General features: G+C 51.3%; 1 protein-coding gene across 1 annotated transcript; it reads right to left on the reverse strand.

Annotated features, from left to right (window-relative positions):
- Nucleotides 1-3098: 3098 nt before the first annotated feature.
- On the reverse strand, nt 3099-14783 carry FAM234A (family with sequence similarity 234 member A). The gene is made up of 11 exons (XM_074158642.1): nt 14519-14783; nt 13358-13474; nt 12889-13077; nt 8890-9020; nt 6437-6566; nt 5851-5989; nt 5440-5580; nt 5001-5079; nt 4432-4584; nt 3469-3571; nt 3099-3310 (listed from the first exon to the last, which is right to left on the reverse strand). The coding sequence occupies exons 1-11, from the start codon at nt 14781-14783 to the stop codon at nt 3099-3101; spliced, it is 1659 nt and encodes a 552-aa protein (XP_074014743.1).
- Between the last annotated feature and the right edge of the window lie 7072 nt (nt 14784-21855).

The following is a 21855-nucleotide window of genomic DNA, read 5'->3' on the forward strand; positions in this document are numbered from 1 at the left end:
GGGTGTAAAACCAGGTCACGGAGCCCCCAGCGGGCGGTGAACGGGGGGGGGCAGAGAGGGGCTGGCCCAGCCGGGTTATCTAACCCCAGCCTCCATCCCTAGGCTCCCTTCTCCCCATCCTGCAGCAGGACAGGGCAGCAGGCAGAGCCCCAGCCAGCCCAACAACCAAAGCATCCCTAGGACACCTGGATCCCCCCCCCCCGCCAAAAAAAGGGCTGTTTCTGCCTCTGGGAAGTCACACGAAAGGCTGCCAAAAAAATCCCGGGAGTCTGGCATAACCTCAGCTGCAATGACAAAAGCAGGGCATCATTTACAAACAATGCAAAAGAGGATTTATTGGTACCATTCCGGTTAGACCAAGTCCTGTTGGGCACAACTTGCAATAAGTTAAAGAACCAAACCAAACAGTCTTTAGTGTTAAAAAACACACTAATACATAACACAGTGATATATGCCATCATCACCCATCTGAGTTATTGAATCAAGGCACAAAGTCATTCATTAAATACTGCAAAAAAACCAATTACACAGGGAAATAAGCTGGGAACAGGACTTGTTTTGTTAGGAAGATGCTGGTTTGGCACTGATGCGTTGAATTGAGCTGCCAGAGGGAAATCTGCGTTCCCAAAGTATCTGGAAACATTAATGGACAACTTAAAGCCAGAAAAGCACCCCCCCCGAAAGCTGAAAATCCAGCTCTCCTGGAGGAACATTCAGTGTGCCCATGGGAAAGGTCAGGTCTGGGCAAGGATGGGAGGAGTGAGAGAACTGAGGTGCTGTGATTGTGGTGAGAATATAGCCCGGGCATCTTGCTCCCTGCCCAAGGAATTTCAGTGGGATACAATCCGCATCCCACACAGAGATGGGACCAGCAGGCAAGCCCCAGGCTCCCACTGCCAGGCTCCCAGCTTTCCCCAGCCCTGCCTACCCGGGTTCTGTGGCGCTGGTGCAGCCTGGGGTCCCCGCAACGCTGGCAAAGGCTGCTGCTGGGCTTCAGGTCTGTTGTCATGCTGAGCAAAGAGGTGACTTAAGCTAGGGGACACGGCAGGGGAGTATCCCTGCACCCCCAGACTCACTCAGAAAACAGCTTGGGAAGAGAGGAATGGAGGGGGAAACCCAGAATTTTGAGTGCGGGGTGGCCTGGGGGTTGTGGAATGCTCTCCTGGGAGCACCCCCAGCTTCCTGCACAGCCCGGGCACCTCAGGACTGGGCTCTACCAGCGGTGCAGCCCTGCAGAGACTAGCAGCACTCACCCCACACGGCTCCCTTGGCTGCCCCAGCTACGGGTCACAGGGCAGAGGGAGCCAGGGCACCCTTTAGGCAACTCCCGGGACCAGCTGGAAGCAGGAGGTAAGCACCCAGGCAGACCAGCGATGCTCCAGCTCATTTTGCTGCAAGGCTGGGAGAGCTGAAGCTCTGGGTGACACCGGGTGCCGGAGCTGGGAGCTGCCCCACAGCAGGTTAAAGCTCGGCACTTGCCACAAGAGAAGAACCAATGCTTGACCCTGTACAACCTGGCATAAATTTTCTCATCCTACAGTATTTCTACACACACCACACCCGAACTGAGACTGAGCAAGGGAGAGAGGCGACGGCCAAACGCCCTCCGGCACCGCAGAACTGGAGAGAGGTCGTTTTTAGGGTGTGTGTTTTCTGTCCACCTTCCTCTCACCAGCCAGAGGGACGCCCAGCAGCACAGGGACAGGGCTCGTGTTTCCATGCGGCTGGTGTGGGGATGGACTGTGGCTTCCAGGACAGACTGAGCAGCCAATCCAAACTGTTTTCCAGGCTTTGCACCTCGTTTCTACACTGGTGCCCACCAAGGAATGGGGCAGAGCGTATGCAACACGCTACAGAAGCCTCCAGGGGAGACATCATCTTCTCACAGCAACCTGTCCCACTCCTTCGGGCTTCCAGGCTGGACAGAGAGAACAGCACCCAAAAATCCTCACCCAGCATCCATTCGGAGGGCAGGGAGGGAGCCATGGGCAGAGACAGCTTGTGTTGTGTCCCCAAGAGGCTCATGCCTGTCCTACAGCCTGCCCAGCGCCTGGCAGAGGGGACAGGGCTTGGAGAAGGCTCCTCAGCAGCTGCAAGGCTGAAAGAGCATTTGCAGGAGAGCTGGCATCGCCAGTCGCGTACAGGGCTCCCTAAAGTGGCAAGTCCAGCTCCCAGACAAGGTTAAAATGCAGTTCTACTCTGAAAACATATCCTAGATCCCCTGGCACCTCAAAACCAGCAGGAAGGGCGGTGTCCGTACCGGCAGGGACCAGCCAGCCTGGACCCAGGGTGGTTTTCCTACCACCTATAATCAGACTGGGGACAGGGAGGAAGGTTGATGCAACAGTCAGGGGGGAGACCAGCTCCCTTTCTGTGTCACCACCACCGCACAGCCTGGCTGGAAAGGAAGCAGCAGAGGAGACAGACGGAGGTGACTGCAAACTGGGGCAAACGGGGCTGTTCTTAGGAGAAAAGGCCATTTTCTGAGTAGAACGACACTTTAACCTGCGCTCTGCCGGCCCGGGTGACACCGAGCCACACCATCAGCCGCAGTTGGGGTCTGTCACTACACACACCCTACAACTACTGAAAGCAGGGCTCCAAATCCAGGAGAGGGCTATTGCAAATCAACCTGCAGCCAAGCACCCCTCCCGCAGGCAGGAGAGCTGGCTCAGAAAGGAAACCCAACACCACACGCCGAAGCTCCGCTTCTCACGCAAGCACCCAAGAAATAATCCACTCCGGCATCCCCAGCAAGCGTGTTTCCCTCCAGACGCAGGCTGAGTCAGCACAGCTCTGCGGGCACAGAAGGATGGAGGGGAAAGCCCTCTTCCCTGAGCTGACGACACTTCAGTGGTGGCCAGGCACTGAAGTCCCATCAGCTCCGGGGACGGACGCGCTGGCAGCTGCCCCCACAGCCCGGGCGTCCCCAGATGCTGGGGGGCGCTTCCCCGCCAGCCACGCTTTGGTTTGCAGATGGAGAAAGGCAGCTTCCCGTTTGAATTCGTCATCTGGGTTTGCTAAGAGCATGGCTGCAGAGGAGAGGCAGCTCGGAAACGCCGGGGCCGGGGCAGCCTCTCCCCCCTCCCTCGGCAAGCTTAGGCCCGGCTGTGGAATCGCATCCTGTAGAGGCGGTCCCGGACGTACTGCTCGCTGTCCACCGCCACCTGGCTCAGCCAGATCACCCTGCTCTCGGAGACGTCCTCCTTCAGCTTACGCTTCATCAGAGACACGGGCCCCGGCTCCTCGCTGGGCTGAGGCCCCCTCAGCAGCACGTAGCAGGCGTGGCGGCTGCGCTCGAACAGCATGGCTGGAAGGCAGAGCGGGGGAAAAGGCTCAGCTTGATGTCTCTGGGTTCACACCGGCCACCAGACCCACCACCACACGCCCCCACGGAGTCCAGGAGGTAACAAAAGGTCAGTGTCCTCCTGCACCTCCTTGCTGGACGGCTGGAAGGAGAAGACTTACCATCGAATGCAACGATTTGGTCTGTGCTATTGCGGAGCTCCAACAGGACGTTAGTGTAGGAAGGATGGAAAAGATACAGCTTCTGGAGAGGAACTCTGGATCTCTGCAACCAACAGCACACTATCAGGACACAGCCCCACACGTTAGCCCAGAGACATCGCCAGCACCAGGCTCAGCTGTTCCTCATGCTCGACAGAATACTTCCAGTCAGATACTTGTCCGTGTCTGCCCAGCTCATCCTGACTGATGCCACCAGTACTGAGCGCTGGGATTCTGCTTACTGCTCAGTGCTCTCGTCCCCACCCCAAGCTTCCTGTAAACAGCGGGCCTGGCTGCCACGGGGAGGAGACAGATTTTTGCCTTAGGGCTGGTAGAGTCAGGGAGGAAAGCACAGGAAGCTCAGCTGGAGCTCAGGCATCCTCCAGGACACAACCTGTCACTAATGCTGCCAGGACCGCCCCAGAGGGCTCCATTACGCAGCTGACCTGCACATCGAGGCTGCCAAAGGCCACCTTGGCCCAGAAAGAGGATGTTCACGCGGCCATGGGACATCATGGTGTGCAGCAGCCCCACAGGAGGAGGCTCCAGGCCAAACAGCAGCAACTTCAGAGGTACCCAGCCAGAAGCCCCTCACCTCACCTCCAGTACCACAGCCAGGGCTCTGGACAGCCCAGTGACTTTCTTCACAGAGCTACTCAATCCCTTTTTCTCTATGTAACAAGTCTGAGGATGACAAAAGCTGTCAGTGCCACCACCATCTGCAAGCAGGGACATCGCAAGGACACCGACCACATGCAGAGGTCTGCCAGCTTCTAGCAGACCAGCCCGGTCAGTGACCCCACACTCAGCGCAGGAGGCTGCGGCACAGACAGAGGTGACTGTGCACGCTGGGGAAAGGGGGCAGCTCCACCCAATTCTGGCCCAAAGTCCGGAGAAGAGCAACCATTCAGCAGCACTGCTCACCGTTTCATTTCCTGCCACCTGGTATTCGCCCCAGATGAGGAAGGCGGACCGGTGATCAGCAGTAGAAAGCGTGGCTGGCCCAGGGCTCTCCGCTCTCGAGTTCAGCTTCAGGTCCCACTGGACTGCTCCGGATCCGCTCTCAACAATCATCACCTAGCAGGGAAGAAAGAAAAGGAACTCCTACCAAAGAGCTCTAACAAGCCGTGAGAGAGAAGTCAAGTCAGCTGCCTCTACCCCACGCTGTCTGCAGGATCTGACACAGGGGAAGATGAGGAAATACTTGAAGCTGAGCATCACAGAGCTGTGAGACCTTGGGCGGGCCACATTAAAGTCCCAAGTTTTGCAGCTATTTCAAGGGGTTCAAAGCTCTGTCACTGAAGCCTCTTGCAGAGAAGAGAATTAAAGTGCCTGAGCTGGCTTAAATAACCTGTTGAAAGAGATCTTTTCCCAGCCTAAAGCTTCCTGAAATCAGCCGGAGGGAACGCTCCCCACCAGCTGCCCTTGACTCAGTGCCTGCTTGAGCCGAGACACGCAGAGAAAAGGGAAGTTAAAAGGAAGAGCCTTCAAACCTTCTTTCTGTCGGGTCCAATTTCGCTCTCAAGGACAATGCCAAGAACATCAGGTTTGTAGTAACCAAGCAGCGGCTCACTAAGGGAGAGAAAGAGAACGGAGAGGTCAGAACACCCCCTGATAGCTTGGGCACACCTTGTTCTCTCAGAGCAGCCTCTCTCCTGGTAAGAGACCCAAGTGCTATGTTATTTTAGCCTGGTACCACTCCCAGCTCTGAGCCCGGGCACAGAATGAAGAATCAAAGCTTTGGGGTCCTCTGCTTTTGAAGTGACAGCTGACATTTGCTATCAGACACATAATACAATAACCGCGATTCAGATATGACCACAGAGCAGGGTTTTCTCTCTCGAATGAGTTAAAAAAATAGCACCTGCCAGGAAAAAACGCCGCTGCTGGGAGCCTGGAAATGCTTCATCCAGCCCACATCGGTGACATTACCTCACAACGTGGGACACATTGAGGGTCCACAAAGTCTGAAGATTTTGCGTGTTGATCAGCGTGGCTGTCTCGGAGTTTACAACCAAGATGTTCTCCCGTGAATGCCCAGGAATTTTTGCCAGGTAACGAATGCCTCTGGAGCTGAACAAGGACAGAGAAATGATTACAGTTTCTAGACCATGGATGGTTTTATTGTGGGGTTTTGGTTTTTTTCTCCTGCACAGTAAATGCAAATAGGAAACCCCAGCCTTCTTTACCTCCTTTCCTGTGAAACCCTGACCAGGCCATCACCACCAGCCCTCTCCCCGAGCTTTGGATGTGCTCCTAGTCCAAAAGCCACGTAGCCAGGAAAGAACAAAGCCACAACAGGCCACCCTGTCAGGAACACCAGCAACCAAGACAATCTCACACCTGAGAAGGGATAAGCGGTGCGTGGTGCGGTCAATGTTCTTCTCCCACTGAGGATCTTGCTCAAAGCTGGGAAGCTTAATTTCCATCCCAGTTGCCGCACTGTAGAGATCTTTCAGGGAATATGCATAGAGAGAGTTTTCTGTGCAAAAAAAAAAGCAAGAATGAGGGAGATAAGTTACTCTGCCCTTGCTCTGAACTCTACGATTTTCCAGATCTGGCAGATGAACTATATTTTTAGGGCTTGCATCAGAGAGTTGTAGTGGTATTTTGAGACTCAAGCCTGCTTTTGAACGCTTTTAACATCTTATCTGTTCGTAATCCAAGTGTTCCGCAGTAATCATTTGCTATAAATGACTACGTAAACCTTACATTCTCAACGTTTTTCAAATAAAATTACTACAGCACGTAACAAACCTCAGTATAAGTAGAAGCCCTCCCTTCTCTTGGTCTTGAATAGCTCTTTCGCTAGGTGAAAGCACAACACAGCTTTTAAGAATGCAGAACACCCTTTCAGACAACTGTTCAGTAATCCTGATTTCACAGTTACAATCACTCTTTCAGACTGAGCTCACAAACAGAACCATACCTGTATAGAAAAGGAAGTAGGAGGAGGAGCCCAGGTTCAGCCTGATATAACGAGCTTTCCCATCCACGTCCAGGCTGCCAGCGGAGCCGATCTGATTGCCATTTTTTCCTGAATGGATGAAGGTCTTAATCTACGCAGGGAAGGGATTAAATGAAAAAAAAAAAAAAAAAAAAAAAAAGGTTAATGCTGCATCATACTGTTACTGCTCAAACTCGCGTGTTTTCCAAAGCTTCTGAGCAGCTGGTACTGAACAGCAGCTGAACTGCAAGAGCAAAGGCTGGGGTGAAGAGTCTCTCCCTGGTTTTGGAGGGGCGGGCAGGAGTCAGACGATCCCTCTGCTGTGAATACTTTTGCAAGTTTGAGAACCACTTCCAGCACAGCCACTTGCCCTGAGATTTTACTGCCTCTGCCACCACCTCCCCTGCAGGCTGGGACCGCCAAAAAGCATGACCCAGCCCTGCTAAGGACAGCGAAGATCGATTAAAGCCTCCTGAGCAGTGACATTGATGGGGAAGTCCTAAAGGCAGAAGCAAACATGAACACAGGGGAAACCTGGCTTCAGACAGTAGCTCTGCTAAATACTTTAAGTGCCCTAATCTACTCCTCCTAAGGCTGACGCAGGTCCAAGGGGATAAAAGAGCTGACAGGTTTCTTTATCTATTTTGTGCAGGGTAACAGAATCCACTGAAAACATCTCACCCAGGAGAATAAAGGCTAAAATCAAGATCAGATTCAAATGTCTGGGAAACAGTCATCGTCTGGGGAGAGCAATGCACACCAGGGAAAAGAGAAACATCAGACTGAGAGAAACAGCATCATTCAGAGATGCTGAGTCAGGCAAGAACCCTTCCCTCTTCCTTGAGAGGGAGAGCCTGGGAAAGAGAAGGAAATCTGCTGCTCTCAAAGTGAATCTGGAGAGTCTGGCAGGTGAATAAGCAATGGAGTTTGCCAGGGAGAACGAAGAACACAGCTGGAGAGGGAGAGCAATGCGTGCACCAGCTGTTCCCAGCCTCCTGCACTGGGAGGAGACACATACCAGTTCTTGGGGACCAGCTTCACCTTTCCTCACAAGCACTGGTTCAGCCGCCACCCCGGGACAGAAAGAGCCACACACCACCTTACTCACTGCATTGCTTCACACCTCTGTGCACTGCTAACGGCGATACATCCTGAAAAACGTCATCTTTTCCCAGATGTGTTTGTGCCGAAGCTTGCAGCAGGTAGGGGTCAATAAGACCCTCAGAAAAAGCTGCCACCTAAACCTCCTGCACACAGACCCTTCCCCACAGACGGCTCAAAGCTCTGCCATTTCAGGAAACAGCGGTGTAATGCAACGTTCAACTTCAGCATCTCGTTAGCTACAAAGCTAATTTACTGAAGTTCCAAATCTCCCTTCCTTTTTCCAGGCTGCCGAGCTCCCCTCAAGCTCCCTACATTTTGTGTGATTTCTCAAAAAAGAACATGCTTTTACTTAAGCTGACAGAGTGCTTGCCAAGTCCGGAGGGAGGAAGGGATTTCATACCAAGATAGCTAGAGAGGTTAAATGGAAAACAAATCAAAAGGCAGCCTTGCAGAACAGAGACTACATTCAAACATTTTTTGGCCGCCTAAGATTAAAAAAAAAAAAAAAAAAAGTCTTGAGATAACTGGGATAGCAAAAGCAGGGAGGAAAGAAAATAGAAGAGAAACGTAGGAGTTGGAGAGGATAGAATTTCTGATGACTCTGGCAACAACAACGCCTCGGACAGCAAAACCCTATTTGCTTATGGAGTGCTCTGGTACGAGGGGGACACACGGGGCTCCCACTCCTCCCGTCAAACTTGGAGGGAGCCTTAACCTCTGCGCGCTTTGAACAGGACAGACTGCACATGCAGATGATGCTGCACCACATGAGTGCAGATTTTTAGTGTAAAACCAGTTTTAGCTCCATGCCTTTCCCCCTCTAAGAAACGGCAGCTGTTTCACTAAATGAACCCAAGTCAGAATCCAGCAGCGCAGCGGCACTGGGAAGAGAGCCCTGCAAAGCAGGCCACAGGCAGAGAGACGAAAGGTATCAGGAAAGGGCAGCGGCGGTACGAAAGCCCTGGCTGTCAGCTGTGCTCTGATCTAAGAGCCAAACCTGTCAGGGTTTGTTCGCTTCCAGTCCTCTGAGCAGAGTCCCAGGAAACCGCAAGCTCATCTCGCCCAGGCTCCCTCCACACGCACAGCCCAGGAACAGGCAGTGAGGAGCCCAGACTGAAAAGGGGAAGGGATTCCTGGCCAGCTTTTTTCATATTTTTTGTTTAAACCATAAACACTTGCATTGATTTGGGAGTACATCCCAGTTTTGAGAGAATCTACCCCACACCCACAGATATCAGAGGCCTCTGGACACTTCCTCTTTGAATAAAGAACATTCCTGCCCTGCCCCGTGGTCTGGCCACTGGGTTTACCACAGCTTCGGGGTGACATACCTTATCTCCAGTAGCAATAAAGATCATCAGGTCCTGAACTCCATCGCTATCCACATCTGGAATCACCGACACAGGAGTCAGCACGGTATAATTAGCTCCAAAGTCACTGGACTGTCTCCACTGAACCTCCCCTAGAAGACAGAGTTATTGGGAAACATTCAGTAAAAGGCACTTTAGGTTGAAAGGCTTTTAATGCCTCTGCTCCTCGAAGCACTTTGCAGTCGCCAGTCGTTTCCAGCCCATCAGCACCACAGGCTCATCACGGGGTACTTTATTGCATTTTAAATGAATCCCAATATTCACAATTTCAAACTTGTGTTGGAAAGTAATTCTAACCGCCTGCTCAAATGCATCCAAACTTCCCGGGCACAAACAACAGCTTGCTTTTCTCCTGCCTTAGGTTAACAAGCTCCCGGCGTGTTCAAGACATGGAGAATCCTTTTTTTTGTGATCTGAAATCTTGCTGCTCTGTAATTAAACCTGCGCGGATGTTTTAAGACCATAAAGCATCTGAATTCTGACCGCAGAGTTGCAGCGACTCCCGACAAAACCTTTTCTGCTGCAACTCGTTCCACGCAGATGGGACCAGGAGCAACTCAGTTCACATCCCACCTCTCCCTTGTTTGAAGCACACAAACTTGTTTGCAAATAGAGGTAGAAAAGCTTTGTTTTTTAAAAAATGTTATGTGTGTGGGGTGGGTTTTCTCTTCAACAGCTCCAGGCCAGCCGAGTGGCTCCGCTCCACTCTGCCCAGGGCTGCTGGCCGCTTCCCAGTCACCCTCCAGTGGAATTTGCAGTGGAATTCGGTTGGCAGTCCGCTGGGGGAGGTTCTTTTTAAGAAAGACTTAAGTGACTAACTAGGTGCTCAGAGGGGAAATGCTTATCCTCCCCTTTAAACAGTATCACAGACAGCAATTATCACTTCAGGAATGCAAAGTAATCATCTGTTCTTTGTCAGAGAGGCAGCTGGACTGAAGACCAAGGAATTACTACCTGAGCTGCCTGCCATAATTTAAGGCAGGCTGTATTTCCAGTAGGATCCCTCCAAAGCTTTTACTGAAACACTGAAAAAAAAAAATACTTGGATTTGTTACTATGACAACAGATGTGAAGTAGAAAAGTGCCCTTAGGAAATCATGGGAAAGCAAAGAATTTTACCCCCGAAGAAAACAAGCAGCCAAAGGAAGGAGAAGACTTAAGTTTTAATTAACTATATCCTGGCTTCAGCACTGTCCAAAGCTACAACAGGCTGATGAAATTCGCATTTTGATGCGTAAGGCTCTATTCTTTGCTGGTTGGACAGTGGATATAGTTTTGGAGGAAGCATCTTACTCTCTTGAAAGAGGAATCCGACTTCACAGAAACAGGTAACAGTGAGACAGATTCAGCAAAAAGGACCTGAGAAGCTTTCATGCTCCAACACAACTCCCAGAGAGCACAAACTGTGAATCCAGTCCCATCCTGCTCCATCAACGGGAGACGGGACTATCCTGTCTGACATCTCAAGTGCTACAATGCTTCCTCAGAGCTTGAGGTCATGGCAGAAGCACAGCAACCGAAGCCAGGATGGAAATTAGACAAGTGCCTGGACAGCAAATCTAACCTGGGTGAAAGGGTTGGGGTTTTTTTTTGGTCCGGAAGGAATAATAAAATTAAGATTTAGATGACTGACTGCAAGCGGCCGCAGAGGACACAAAGCAGGATTGCTGGCTTCAGGCTGGATGAGGTCCAGACACATATCCAGAGACTGCTCTCCATTCTGCAGCTCCCAAACTATCTGAGCTAAATGCAGGTCTTTTCTACCCAGCAGTGCCAGACTCCTCTCCCATGCCCTTGCCCACTTGTTTACTAAACACTTGTAAGCTCCTGGCATCCACCTGAGGGTGGATGTAAAGAAGTACCCTCTTTTGCTTTGTCTGAACCTATCACTTGATAAAAAAAAACATGGAGCAATGAAGAATTGTGACAGGAAGTCATTCTTCCCTGTTTTTCTACTTATCACTCATCATTTTATAGACTCATCTCTCCCTGTTGCACATTCTCCAGGCTGGAGTTCTGGTTTATTTAGTGATTTCTTGCACAGAAGCAATTTCATACATCTGATCATCATGATCCCCTTTTTGCCATATCCCTTAGGAGACCAGAACTGCTCACAGGGCTCTCAACGCAGGCTGCTGGAGGATAAGGCAAAGAGAAAAGGTGTAACAAAAGGCTTACTCCCGCCTTCTTCCTCCAGACTCAGCTTCTGGCCCTGGCAGAGATGGAATACGAAGCTACATGGACTTTTGCTTTGACCTGGAACAGCTAATCTTAAGCTCCTGTGTCCCAGTTTGCTTGTAAAATAAACACGCAGGAATGTCAGCTCTCCCTCACAAACAGAAGCACGCAATCCTACACGTCCCTTCTTGTTTGCTCAGGTCACTTATTCCGGCAATGAAGAAGCAAGACTCGACACAACTCAAATTGATAGAAAAGCACTAACTCTATCAGCGTTTAAAGATCAAAACCACATCAGACACTGTCAGAAGATAATCTGCCTATCTCTCCTTCAATCTTCCTACAGGCTGGGGCCAGGCAGCCTCACAGCCCTGGAATCTCACCAATCCTCCACCACCACGAATCATTAACAGCTAAAGATTGCTCCGACTACTGTTTTTAGCACAATGTGATGTAAGTCAGACTTCGCCACTTTAAATACATGTGCCCTATTTAAATACATTTTATTCTGATCTACCTTCCTAACCCTCAGTAAAAGTCAACTACACTAAGAAATCCCTCTTAACCTACTTAATCGCAAAAAGGTATCAAAATATGTCAGCTTCTGGGTTACTCACTTTTCTGCCTGAAGCGATTTTTCATCCCTTGGTTTTATTTTATCTATGGAACGTTTCCGTATCGTGTTGTTGCTGTGACCTGTGGCTTAGCCTGATTCCTTCTCTCCACGCTTGTGCCATGTCTTTATGTCTGTCTTCAGTTACACGCCTTTGGCTCAGCAGCCACTTTTCTACACTTTGACCTAAAAGCAACTACTTCGTTAGCAGTCTATAAATATCCTGCGCTAAAGCCTATTGATGAGGGAAACGGTGCTAAGGCATCTCAGTTGGTACAGAAGTGTTCCAGCTCTGTGTGTGTCTACACTTCCATATACACTGGAAATTAAAAGTTACACTAGATTTTTCTCAGATTCCTTAGAGCTATAGCTCTTGCTATTTCTCTCTCCCAGTTTCTGGAAAACAGGGTGTGAGGGGTTCGATACCAGAGGATGGGATCCTAGGCACGTTTCCAAGGGAGAACACGCACTGTTTAGAACCTTTGAAACGGTGACCCCCAAAATGGAAATGTTTTGCAGGCTTCGTCAGCAAGGAAAGTTCGAGGTGCAATAGATGGTCACTGCCCTGTTCCCAGAGGAGTACAGGCACCCTTTACCCTCGCCCCTCGTTAGCAAGATGATGATGAATTTCTCCATCTCTAGGTTCAGAAATGAAGGCGGCTTTCCAGAGGGACCAGGCAAAATCCTGGACTACTGAAACTGGTTAGTACTTATCCTAAGCGCTCTCCTTGATGACTTTAAAATCAGAAATGCCTAAAACTCCTGCTCCTCTTGCCGCTGCAGGCACTCCTAGCTCTCACAGGCAAACGACTGAGAAATATTGCAGGTCTGTGTCCAGCCCCTGAGAGTATAAAGTAACGTTCACAGCTAGTGACCGCTTCTCCTGTTTCAAAAGCTGTCGAAAAGTTGGTTCTTCTAATACAGCGGCTGGCACAAGTCACCACCACAGAGTCCAGCCTCTGGAACAGACAGGCTGAGGGAACAGGCGCTTCTCAATGGCCCAGCAAATGGCTCTGGCAAAAGTTTTCCAGATAATAAATACCCTGTGGCCACTGCTCATGTACCAGCAAGTCATGTCACGCCGACGTCCCCAGACTCCGAGGTCACCAAGTGAGAAAAGCGAGCAGCACCGTCCCCTGTATGGCAGCAGGACTCTGCTCCCCACTCACCTGTCCGCAGGTCAACTGCCGTCAGAGACACGGGCTTCCCCACCAGCAGGCACCCCGGGGCCTCAGTCCCCCCCAGCTGCTTGATGCCACACTCCATCCACTCCACCTCCTCAGCAGCAGGCCTCTCCCACAGCGCTCTGCCGTTCGTGCCGGACACAGCCGCAACAAACGCACAGGTAGAAGGCAGACCTGAAGAGAATCATAGAGTGGTTTGGCTTGGAAGGGACCTTAAAGATCATCTAGTTCCACCCCCCCTGCCCTGGGCAGGGACACCTCCCACCAGATGGACATCAGGGGGAACGCTACCTACACCCACCTTTGCTGCCCCACAGCTGGGACTCACCCAGTTCCTCTCCCCACCCAGCCAACCTGGTTTTCTCTCCCAGAACCACTACAGCCTCACTAATTGGAACTAAAAGAGAAATATCAGCCCTTTTACTATAAGGTTTTCTCTTTCTGCATTAACTACCTTCATCCAAGCAGGTTCTGTTGAAGCTGCCGCTGCCGTTGCTGGCTTTGAAAGCAAAGAGGACATCTTGCACTTTGTCTTCGTTCACATCTTCTACAGCGAGAAACGGGTAGGCCACTGTAAAAGAGATCACTGGTGAGGATCGCCTCAACCAGCAGCAGAGCTGGCTGAAGCAAACCACAAATTCCTAGAGACCTACTCACTGCCTCTCTCCCCGACAGTGTAACTTCAGGACAAATTGGCTTTTGTATTAAAAAAAGCCATCTACATGAGTACCGAGGACTGGAAGTTAGTGCCAAAGGATTTTTTAAATTTGCCATCCCCCAGAGGATGTGTCTTTTTTTAAATCCAAGCAGCCAGAATTTGAACTATGTTGAACAAAGAACAACTCTAGTTGTTCAAACAAAACAAAAACAAAAACAAACCCCACAAATTTCATCTTTCTCACTCTCAGCTAAAAGCAGCCTCCTTTGGGTCGGAGCAGCAGAACCTGGGATTTCTGCATTAACACACAAAGCCCAGTTCCCGTCAGCGAGCGCTATCTCTGCCTTTATAGCACAAGCAGCACACACCCACTGCACAGGAGAATAAAGAAAAACTTTCACAGAAGCGAACGCTGAGCCACCAGGGAGCAGTACCCAGGCTACAGAGCCGACTGAAGCAACTATAAATTTGCGCAATTTATAAAAAAAAAAAAAACAAGATGCAACTCCTCTTCTCCCTTTCCTGATAGTCAGGGAGAAAAGTTAGCTGACGGAGAGGGAACAGTTTAGAGAGGGAGAATGCCTAATTGCCCCCAGACCTCAGCTCAAACTTCAAGGGAACATTTTACAGCCCAAACTTCAACACAGATTTATTCCCAGATACCTCTTCCCCATTTTTTTTTCCCCCAAATGAAGCCAGCCTGCTATCTCGTTAGCGCTTTAGAGCAGGATCTCATTTCTCCATTAGTTCCCGTAAACACCTCCTGGAAGGCCACTCCAATTATGACAGGCCACTGCTTATCCAGGTCAGGTATTCACAGCTCTGGCTCCCAAGGGCAGCATCCCTGCAGACCTCCTGGCTCCGGATCGCGCTTAGGTGGAGGTCCACAATTCAAATCCGTGGCACGTAAAGGAGAAGGACCGTTGGTAAATATTTATTCTGCTACAGCAAGCTCACCTGCGTTGTCGTAGTTTCGGAACCATGTTCTTTCTGAAACTGGCCTCTCTGGGCAAGGAATGATAAAAGAGAAAGCAAACACAATTATCAGACACAGAAACAACGAGATGAAGAAGGCGGCAGTGCGCCAGCGGGACAGCCGAGACAGTCGCGATGACTGCTTGCTGATAATTCTCCTCTCCACAGAGTTTTCATGGTTCTCTTGAACTTTTACGTCCTCGGTCTTCAGAGGGTGGATCTCAGCTTCCGAGTCTTTGTTATCCATCGCGGCTCATTCATCAGTATTCAGACACCCTTCTTCCCTCTCACCTGCAACAACGGAAAGAAGAGTTAAAACAGATTTTGGAGTACAAAAAAAAAACCAACAAAATATTCTGTTACTACCTGATATTCGCACTGGAAACATTTAACAGGAGGTGAACAAATCAGTGCATTGTCACACAGTCGGATACAACGCGCCGTTGGTACGGGAGGTCTCCCACTTGGAGTGATGGGGAGAGACCATGGGATGCAGGAATAGCACTATTTCTTCTTCAGAAGAGGAAATCAGCTCTGCTAGACCCAGACAAAGGCAGCTACAGCCTCTACACTGAATGGACTGACCCGTCTGTAGGTCTCCCTTGCAAAAAAACCACACCAAAAGCTTCTTTTTGCTGCAAAGACTTCTTGGCACCTCCCCATGTATGTCAGTCTGACTCCCAGATGGAGAGGTGAAAGGAAACGCTCCTGACCTTTATATCCCAAGGTAAGGCCATTCCCTGCTGTAATGAGCACCTGAGCTCGCCCAGGAGAGCGAGAGAGAAACAAACACCGGCATATTCTGCACAGGAGCAAACCAAAGCAATTCTACACCTTCTCAGATGAGAAACCACTTGATAAGTTTAGCAACCCAGCCCTACAGGAGGCAAGAGAGTGATTAATTCCCTCCCCCAGAGGAAAAAGAAGGCACGAGTTGAGATGAAAATCAGGCAAATTTGACTTCATCAGAATGGAAGAAGAGCTAACAACTGCTATTTTACTTTTTCCTGCTATAAATCACCATCTTGAGCTACAGCTAAAATAACAGAGGGGTTCTGTGCTAATAAGGGGGGGAAAAAAAAAAAGAAAAAAGCCCTAGTTGGTTACAGAAGCCTGTAACTCATTATCCACAAGAAAAAGTTAATGTTATATATAGTTTCTCTGATAGTGCTTCTTTAAAAAAATAGCGGAAGGGAAGAAATAAAGAATAACACATTCCAGTAGCCTTGGAAAAAGCTGCATGACAGTGTCATAAAAAGTTATATCAGAGCAAATAAACATGACAACCCAGCCAATTTTCCATGACTGTGCCCCGGTAGTCACGTGCCTGGATTGTCCGCTGGAGCAATTTACCTCCCCAGCAGAAAATAGCTTAAACTCAGTACCAGCGGCACAACGCAGAGCTCGGGCGTTCAACCTCAACGACAACAGGGCTCGTTACGTCTCAGGGTTCGAGCCCAAGTTCGGTTACAGGTTCAAGGAAACACAAGATGAGAGTCACCCTCGGGAGGCTCAGGCTCCTTCAGGCAGCTGCGGCTGAACAGGGGGGTCTCACCTCTCCAGGTTGTCCCCGTCCTACTGCAGGGAGAGCTGTGGAGGCCTCTTCTCTTCTGGGTGCAAGTCACAGGGAGGAGAGAGCTAGAGTAAGGCAGGGGTCAAGCGGGACAGTCTGGCACGCTGCTGTCAATCCCCCAGTTAACCTCGGCGCCTGCTGGACTTATAAGGCTGGACTTACGGAGCTCTTACTCCAACCCCAGCGCTCTGGCATTTATTCTACAGCAGCACGTCGAGTACAAGATCTCGCTCCAGACAATTTAATTCGAGACGCTTGATACCGTGCAAACGCCACTAGATCAATAATGTAGAAGCTGTTATCTTACTCCTAAGATCTAACTCAAAAAACCTCATCTGCCCTTCACATCGGTCTACAGGCAACACCAGAGACACCTCCACGAGGCCGGCTGTTTCCAGACCAACGGCAGGCACCTGACAAGGGTAGAAAGGCTCCAGATGGAAAGGGAAAGATAAGTAAGAGCGTTCATTCAGCCATTCACCCCCCTGACCTGGCCATCGCGCTGATGAGCCGAGCACCCCACCTCCAGCAGGTTCAAGGTACAAGGCTCCAGGCACAGGCTGAGCAAATGATTCACCGGAGCGGAGCAACTGCTGCCGTGGCAAAGGGGGACAGCGGCAGGAATGGGTTACGCAGCCTCCCTTGCGACGAGGCAGATGGCTCTTGTGTCTCTGCTGCGCCCGTCTCCAGCGGCAGCAAGAGGTTGATCTTCTCAAACACTGTGACAGGGCTCCGTTATAACCCCACCGGCATCATCTCCAACAGAGCCCCTCCGCAGCTCCCAGTGTGGAGCCAGGAAAACTCCAGGGCACAGCCGAGCGCTTCCAGCACCGACTGGTCCTTCCCGAGAAGGACCAAAATCAGGCTTCTCCCCCCAAAGTCCATACAGCTATCTCAAGGCTGTATGGAAGGCGTATTTTTATGAGTCACCATTGTCATCTAGACTGGGATGAGAACAATAAAAAAAAAAAAGCCGTAATTATCCTGACACCCCCAGCAATTCCCCTTCTTTTGCAGCAACGACCCTGGGAGCCACCAATTACAAAGAGCCCTCAATGCCATTAAAGCAATTCTTTCTCTTTTCTTTCGGGGTTTGAATAATGCCCTTTGCACCCCTGCCAGAACGGAGGCAGTGCCAGAACAGCGACCACAAAGGTCAACAGCAAAGACTCCAACAATGCAGGAAATCCCATCGCCCGCGGTTGCCAAAGTACATGATGGCAACGTGTGAAACGGTCTGAGCTCCGAACAACAAAGAAGTCGGGTAATCAGTTTAATTGAAGACAAGCAGAAAATGATAAGTGTGCCTTGCAGATGATTTTACCGTCCTCTAGCAGCCGGCATTTTGTCTCCCGCTGGGAGAGGACACAAAATAATTCACTGGGAAGTTTAACGCATCCAGGCACCTCGCAAGGGAACAGGCAGCGACAGGATCCTGCACTGCTGCGTTATTAACAGGGGCTGCACACACCAGATCTAGTAGCCAGCACCAGCTCTCTGCGCGGGGATGGGAGGCCTCACCAGGAGAAAAGGTGGGAGAAAGACTTCATAGAAAAGAAAATAATTAGAAACAGCTCGCAACAGACCTGAATTGAGCCCAGGGAGCGCTGAAGCACAGCCAGGATCTATATCTCATATGCTTCCACTGCTTCCCGAGCTCTAAAGACTACTTACCCTCAGCAACAGGACAAGCGAGGAGCCAAGGAGGAACGAACACCCTTTCCTGTCCCACAGCAGCAACGCCGCGCTCAGGGCAAACACACGGTCCTCAGCTTTCCTCACCTTCGTGGGGCACTGACTCTCCTCTCCTCCCGAAGCGACAGCGCAGATTTAGAGATCTGATCTGAAGCAAACCAGTGAAACTTGTGCAGCGAGCGGTTAGCGCCAAGCCACAGCTAAATCCGAGGGACAAACTATCATTACCAGTCAGCTAGAACTGCCTGACAAGCACAGAGAACCACACACAGGCAGATGTACGAAGACTGGTAACAAAAACCTTTTAAGTATCAGTGTGATGGAAGGTTTAACTCATTTTCCAGCCATAAAACACCAAACCACAGCATCTGTAATTTCACCAGGCGCCAGTTCTTCCTGGAAAACTTCTAGCAATATATAACTCAGATTTGATGTTTGACTTACTTCTATCTTTTACAGACTCTGACCAGCCATTTTAGGAACTCAAACACAGCATTTGGGTGTTTGGGTTGTGTACTTTTTTGTTTTAAGCACCTTACAGCCTTCCTTCCTGTCAACTAGAAGCTGTCGAAGCCCCAAGCTGCAATCAATGACGACAAAACAGCTTCCAAATTTTGCTCTGAGTTAAGATGCAACATTCCCTTCACGGTTGTCTCCCAGGAGGAGACTGTCGAGTTTTGTTCCGATGCGTGGCAGGGCACTGCAGCAAACCCATTGGGCAGTCACCTGCTGCAACACCAAGACATTAAGAGGTCATTTTTTGCCCTTTTCTGCACTCCCACCTACATATCAGGGTCCAGCCACCAGGGAATAACACATCAGATCTCCCCCAAATGAGATTTTCCTCTCCAAATACACTCGGGCTGCACTATGCACACAGGCTTACGCTTTTGCTGGATCACCTGCAGCCCGTAACTCTTTCTCGACATAAAGAGGCAGCCACGGGGCTGGCTGCGCCGAGGAGACCATCCCATCTGATGCCAGGGTACCCCTGCTCTCGCTCGCGTCCCTCCGGCCTTTGTAAGGACACAGTTTGTAACCCAGACCACACCAAAGACAACGCGGGCACCCAGCTCAGAGAAACACCCGCATTCCGCTGCTACAGCCGTCCTTTCCCCTCCCCTCACGCTTGCTGTTCTGCCTCTGTTAAGACAGGTCTCTTCAGAACACCGGGCACTTCTTAAATGACACTTTAGCCCTCCGGTGCAGACACAACACGTGTCACAGAGCATTCACAGCAAGCGAATCAGAAACTCCTTCAGAGCACAACCGAGTGTCACCTTAGAATGCGATACATCTGTCATTTGTAGGAGAAAAGGCCTCTTTTCCAGGGCAGTTTTCGCTACTGTCGGGGGTTCAAGTAGAGAAACTCGATCTGTTTAGTGAAGAGCAAAAAGATGATCCAGTCCTTTTTTCCAAGAGAGCGATGGGAAGAGCAAAACTCTCTAAGGTGAAGAACATCATTAAAGCTGTGCGGAGCTGATTATAGGTTAGGGCAGTAATAAGCAGCAGGAACCCATGCCATCCATCATCCCAGACCTTGCAGTTTCGCTGGATCCCAGCCACTTGCCCTCACCGACACTAGTGGTTTGAATCTCTTGCGTCAGAGACATCCCCACCTCACCCACAGGGCTCCCCTGCTTGCGTCAGAAGCACAGCGACTTCTCCACGCTCCAGACACCGAACACAACAGGGACTCTGGGGAGATCCCAGTGCATGAAAATCCTCTAGAAGAGGCTGTGGTCACTTCATGTGGACTTATTAAAAAGAAAGTACTTTTTTTAAGTGCAGCACTTGTTCCACAGGTCATAAACTCCGTGCTGCCCACGGAGTCCTTCCTGCACAGCCTGGAGAAGTTCATGGCAGCATGAAATAAAAGCCATCCTCCAGCTGCTGTTGTCCTTGTCAGCTGTCCCCAAGAGAAATCTCCTTTCTCCCCGCCCCCCAAAATGGAATTTTCCTTTACCCCTCTTACACATACACACACACACACACAGGAAAGATCACTCACAGGCCATTTCACCCACACAAACAACACCTCGCAGAGCCTCTCGGCTTCCAGCCTCCACAGGCAGCCCCTCGAACGGGGCCAAATTCTGCCCTGGCAGGCAGGAGGGCTGGCTCCAGTCACATCAAGCCATCCCTCCCTGCAGGGCAACCTGCCCCCCTGGCTGAAGCCTGTGGCTCCCAGCAGTCACGCAAGAAGTTTTTGCTTTCCAAAATAAGGAAAAAAGGGTGGAAATGAGATGACAGTTTAACACATTAAAGGTTTTTTCTCTCTGCAAGAAATGCTCTAATTGACACCTGCAGACTAGGCTTGTGGCCTGCCGAGAAAAAGAGAAACCTGAATTGAAACCTCTCCAGGAACAGTGTTGAAGGTTGTGTGACGAGCCCGGCAGAGGTGAGGGGCTTCTGGTATTTCTATTTGATTGAAATACAGACTCGCATTTGCAAGTGCTGCGTAAGCGTCTCCCCAGGACTCCTACGCAGCCTGCCAACCACACGGGATAAACGAGCTCAGATCAAACGGAGGATTAAAGCAACAAGCTACCCCGGCAGACTCCCTGGCTTTTACAAAAAGGGATTAAATTCCTTCCCAGGCTTCTTGATATTGCTTTTTGGCCAACTTCTTGGGCTGCCGAATGCGAAGAGCAAACCCCTCCAGTCCCAGGGCGGGCACCGGGGCCGGGTCAGGTGCAGCAGGGAGCCTTGAGCAGCCACGGCGTTTCACGTACGAGCAGCGCTGCTCCCCGGCCCGGCAGGCCAGCGCAGAGACCTGGAAATCAGCCGGGGATACCGGGGCTCGCCGGGAGGCCGCACCCGCGGGGGCGACCGGGGGCGACCAGGAGCTCGCCGCGCCCCCCCCCCACCCTCCCACCCCTCGCCCCGGCCCTACCCGCCGGTTCCTCGGAACCCCAGCCCAGCCTCCCCGCGGCGGGCCCGTCCGCGGCCGAGCAGTACCGGCTGGACCGACGCCTTGCCCCGCTCCCCTCCTCTCCTCACTCACCCCGGCGCCCGCCGCCACCGCCGCCACTTCCGTCTCCTCCTGCCGGAAGTGACGCCATGACGCAGGCGACGTGCCGGCGCCGCGCCTGCGCAGCGCGAAGGGCGGGCGCCATGTTCCGTTGGCGGCGGAGAAAAAGCAAGAACGAGTCCGGGCAGCACCGGGAGCCACAAACACAGATCTTTAATGCGATCAGACCGCGAGAGAACAGCACAGTCACGTACAGGCATCCCGAGAGCGCGCCCGTCGCCCCCCCCGGGCCCGCCCCGCCGCCCGCCCGCCCACCACCCCACCCCCCCCCACGGGCCCCCGCTCTCCCCTCACCCGACACGGAGGTTACAAAAAAAAAAAAAAAAAAACCAAACAAAAACCAATACGTGAAACCGCGGAATTCGTTTGTAAAAACGGACCAGGGAAAAAGGGGTTCGCATGCACTAAGGACTAACACCGAGGGAGCGCCGGGACGGCCGCGGGGAAACCGAAACCGTGAAGCAGCTTCTTATAGCGGAGCCTGGAAAGGGGAAAAAAAGACCCGCCGCCACACCCCCCCCCCCCCCCCCCCAACCCCCCGACACCCGGCCGTTAAACAGCACTGACAGACGGACACCCGCCGCCCGGGGACGTGAGAGCGAGCCGTCTTTAATTAAAGACGCCAGGCTCAGCCAGCTAACGAGCAGCGGGCGGCAAGTGCTTTTTACTCACACAATTCTCACAAAATACCCATCCCCGGGGGGGGTGGGAGGGTGGGTGTCAGGAGCGCGGCTGGGGCAGCAAAGCGGCCTTCCTCCCCTAGTGTAAAATAAACCTAGTTACAAATAAGCTAGTTACAATATGCAAATTCCTCCCCCACCAGGCCTTAGGACACAGCTGGTGCCTGGGTCCCCAGGGGCACAGAGGGAGAGGGGTGACTCCTGTCCTGGCCCCCCATCCCTGGATTGTGCCCCATCCCGAGTCACCTCTGCCACTCGGCCAAGTTCTGCCCGACCAGCCTGTTAAAAAACATACACCAACACTTTTTTGTTTGTTTGTTTGTTTTGTTTTGTTTTT

Source organism: Numenius arquata, chromosome 14 (genome assembly GCF_964106895.1).
Source record: "Numenius arquata chromosome 14, bNumArq3.hap1.1, whole genome shotgun sequence".
Classification (NCBI taxonomy): Eukaryota; Metazoa; Chordata; class Aves; order Charadriiformes; family Scolopacidae; genus Numenius; species Numenius arquata.

What these genes read in the sequence shown, in the direction of transcription:
- FAM234A (XM_074158642.1), bottom strand. Translation starts at nt 14,783, where the DNA reads ATGGATAACAAAGACTCGGAAGCTGAGATCCACCCTCTGAAGACCGAG. An exon ending in CAGAACCTGCTTGGATGAAG is followed by an intron (nt 13,078 to 13,357) that starts GTAGTTAATGCA and finishes GATTCTCTTCAG; the next exon opens with GTCTGCCTTCTACCTGTGCG. An exon ending in TTATTGCTACTGGAGATAAG is followed by an intron (nt 6,567 to 8,889) that starts GTATGTCACCCC and finishes TTCCCTGCGTAG; the next exon opens with ATTAAGACCTTCATCCATTC.